Here is a 3,784-nt window from a genome sequence, read left to right as displayed (position 1 = left end):
CGGCATCCTCTGAATAAATCATAAAATTCCCATTTCCATCGAAAATAAATTCCTTTTCTCTTTTCCATAAATATACACAAACGAATAATTTTTCCCTTTTATCCTGCGCCTTCTCCCCGTCATCTTCCATTACGTTCCGGGCGCAAAATTTAATCTCCATCTCCATCGTCGTGTCGTTCTCCTCCGCGCGTTCCGCTCCTCAAAGTTATAATAATAAAATTCTTGCTAACTAAATACTCAATTTAATAAAAACATCAATAACACCTAAAACCACCGTCGGTATACGGCAGACAAAACTTTCTCCTCTCTATATCGTATAGTCGGCTTGGGGGGTAAACTCCACCCTTGGGCCGCCATTCATCCTACCCCCGTCCCTCCCTAGCCGTTACCATGGCTACTGGTAACCTTTTGAGGGCGTGTCTGTTAATATTGATGTCTGTTTTAGAACCCCTTTCCCCTTGGTTTCCTCTCCCTGAGCCCTTCACCCTCTCTACCTACGATCATTCTTGTCAACCGCTATATAGGGATGGTAAATCCAATAATCTCTTACCCTGTTTGGATTGCGATGGAAAGATTTACCGACAAATTAGTACAGACAAAATAACGTTTTGTATGAGTTGTACGCGAGGCCTCTCTCGCTTTGTTTTAGTTCTAGAGCAATTTAGTTTCGAAATGATGTTTAGTTTGCTCTAAATGTATCTATATATATGTGTGTGTGTGCGCTTATAGTAATTATATTTCTGTTTGTCAGCGACTATATGGAATTAATTTCCTTTGTTAGTTATGGCTTTATTTAGTTTAAAAGGGTATATAGGAATGAATAAAGGAATTATTTGTTTTACGGCATATTGATTTTACAGATATTTCCCACCCCTACATGCTAAAGCGGGGCATACACGGGGAGACATACCTCGCTGCATGCGGCGAGGCGGCGTATCACGTAAATTAGTCTCAGCATCACACAACTCCACACACACTTGAGGTTTCTCATGGCACTGCCACTGAAACATCAGTTCTATTTAAAATGTCGTGCTACAATCAGCTTACCAATGAGCAAATCTGCGCAATTGGTGTAGCATTTGCTATAGTAATTGATGGGGATGAAGAGAAAAAGAAAAGGCCCAGAAAAAAATGGCTAACACAAAGAAAAATTTATTCACACATGAATTTGATACGCAAACTGCAACAAAATGAAAAAGGGGACTTCCTAAATTATCTGAGGATGGACGAATCTAGTTTTAATCGTTTACTTGATCTAATTAGACCTGCAATTGAAAAACAAAATACTCTAATGAGGGAGGCCGTGTCTGCTGAAGAACGCCTGATAGCCACACTCCGATATTTAGCTACTGGGCGCAATTACGAAGCCTTGAAGTTCTCTTGTGCAATATCACCTCAGTTGTTAGGGAAGATTATTCCTGAAACGTGTTGGGCTATTTATAGAGGTTTAAAGGACGAATATATGACCGTAAGTAAATTTTATTTTATTTTAAGAAAAGAATAATATAGTACCAAAGCATAAACTAAAACTAGAATAATTCTAAAAGTAAATTCAAATTCTAATAAAATATTTCTTTTTAATAAATGTAATAAAAGTACATGTACCAAATTAAAATTAAAACTAGAACAGTTATTTTAAAAGTAAATTAAAATTCTAAATAGAATTATACTGAAGAAAATTCATGGTTGTGCATTATACCTTAAAAATGGAGATAATTCCGTAATTGGGAAATCATTATTTGCATGAACGTTTGGATGCCCTCTTCCATCAGTCGGATTTGCCTGATCGACTCCAAACCTTTCTTTTATTAATAGAAATTAATTAATTAGATTAATTTTTCAGTAAAAATTCTTTGTTGTTCATTCATACCTCTTAAGTCATTGGCTAGTTTTTTGCCAGTTATATCAAACATGTCTTCAGGTAGTCTGTCACCTGCAGATCGGCCCATATTAGTCAAAGTTTGATGAGCCAGACTGACAAGTTCTTTTTTTTTTAATTCATGCTCATCTCTCTGCCGCTTCAAAGAAAACTTTGTTGAAGCAGTTGAAGGCGTACTTGAAAGAGAAGAGGTCGGTCGGTTCGAATTGTTACAAGACCTTGGGGGTGGTGAACCAGCATGCTCATCGATTTGGCTGTTATCTTCCTGAAAATAATAAAAATAAGCTTGTTTATTATATTATTTTAGTTAACTTATCATACATATTTATTTTTGTAAATAAAAGTGTATCTAACTTATTTTATCTTTTTTCAGTTTCCATCTACAGAAGAAAGTTGGAAATCAATTGCTCACGACTTTCAAACTTTATGGCCATTTAATAACTACGTCGGAGCAATAGATAGGAAGCACATACAAATAGTGAAACCTGCACATAGTGGATCATACTTTTACAACTATAAAGGAACATTCAGCATTGTGTTAATGGCAGTTGTAAATGCAAAGTATGAATTTATGATGGTACACGCGGGGACCAACGGACGAGTTTCTGATGGAGGGGTTTTACACGAAACAGCTTTTTACAAGAAACTCGTTAATAACAATTTGAATCTACCAAATGCAACTGTATCCAGTAAACCACATCATGTACTGCCTTATACATTTATTGGTGATCAAACATTTCCTCTTATGGTAAATCTTATGAAGCCATATCCGGATAAGAACATAACAAGGGAAGAAAAAATATTTAATTACAGACTGAGTCGAGCACGTCGCGTTGTAGAAAATGCTTTTTGCATTATAGCTTCAAGATTTCGTGTTTTTTTAACTACAATCGCGATTGACGTGAAAAATGTGGATGCTATAGTACTGGCAGCTTGCACACTACACAATTTTTTACGACACAATGCAGGCAATAATTATATACCTCCATCTTATGTTGATTCGGAAGACATAGAGAATGGTGTAGCAGTACCAGGTCAGTGGCGAGATGTCGGCAGAGCCCTAATGCCCTTACAGCAAATCCCGCGACCATCAAATCTTAATGCCAGGGAAGTTCGTGAATCATGTAAAAGTTTCTTCAACAACGAAGGCCGCACATCGTTTCAAGAAGGAATAGTCGATGGAAGTAACTAACTTTGATTTTTTTATACTTACATTATCTGTCTCAACGGTTTCATCTATTTCGGACTGCGATTCAATGCTTTCGGTACCCTGCCTATGATCTTCGGTTTCTGTGATAAAGCTCATTATGTCAAAATACCATAGGCTTGGCACATATCGGTCGTCCGCTGAGCATCCAGTTCTTGTCGAGGCTTTAATTTTCTTGAGTTCTCGCCGAAAGCCACATCAGAAGTTATGGATTTTTTTTGTAACATAATCCCTAGTTGCCAAAGGATTAACTTCTTTGCACTTCTTGGTCAATTCTTCCAATGCTGCATTGCGTAAATTCCGGTCCGCATAATTTTTCGATTTTACATCCCATAAACATGGAAAACTTCGATACATCTGTATAAATTCTTCCCAAAATGCTTTGTTTCCATCCGTCTTTAAATATTTTGTACCTATTTATAACGTCGTTTTTTAATGCTCCCAAGTCACTATTTTTTTACGATAAGTGGCGCTACACAGCCATTCACAGTGAAACCAGTTGAGACTGTCTCATTGCAAGGCCCATGAAACCGTCGGAGTCGGTCTCAATGATACATGATAAATACTAGGTAGACCGCAACATTAACAACGAGATTTGTCTATGAGACCTAGATATCGCCGCAAGCGGCGAGGTAGGTCTCACCGTGTATGCCCCGCTTTACACCTCCATGCATATTTGTAACCAATAAAAATCCATG

The 3,784-nt window shown here is 37.4% G+C and overlaps 1 protein-coding gene across 1 annotated transcript; it reads left to right on the top strand.

Annotated features, from left to right (window-relative positions):
• Nucleotides 1-1,259: 1,259 nt before the first annotated feature.
• LOC126735325 (putative nuclease HARBI1) lies at nt 1,260-3,096 on the top strand. The gene is made up of 2 exons (XM_050439279.1): nt 1,260-1,468; nt 2,253-3,096. The coding sequence occupies exons 1-2, from the start codon at nt 1,292-1,294 to the stop codon at nt 3,069-3,071; spliced, it is 996 nt and encodes a 331-aa protein (XP_050295236.1). The 5' UTR covers nt 1,260-1,291; the 3' UTR covers nt 3,072-3,096.
• Nucleotides 3,097-3,784: the final 688 nt, after the last annotated feature.

Source organism: Anthonomus grandis, chromosome 4 (genome assembly GCF_022605725.1).
Source record: "Anthonomus grandis grandis chromosome 4, icAntGran1.3, whole genome shotgun sequence".
NCBI lineage: Eukaryota > Metazoa > Arthropoda > Insecta > Coleoptera > Curculionidae > Anthonomus > Anthonomus grandis.
The sequence above is the reverse complement of the archived record's forward strand: the minus strand, read 5'-3'. Positions and strand labels throughout refer to the sequence as shown.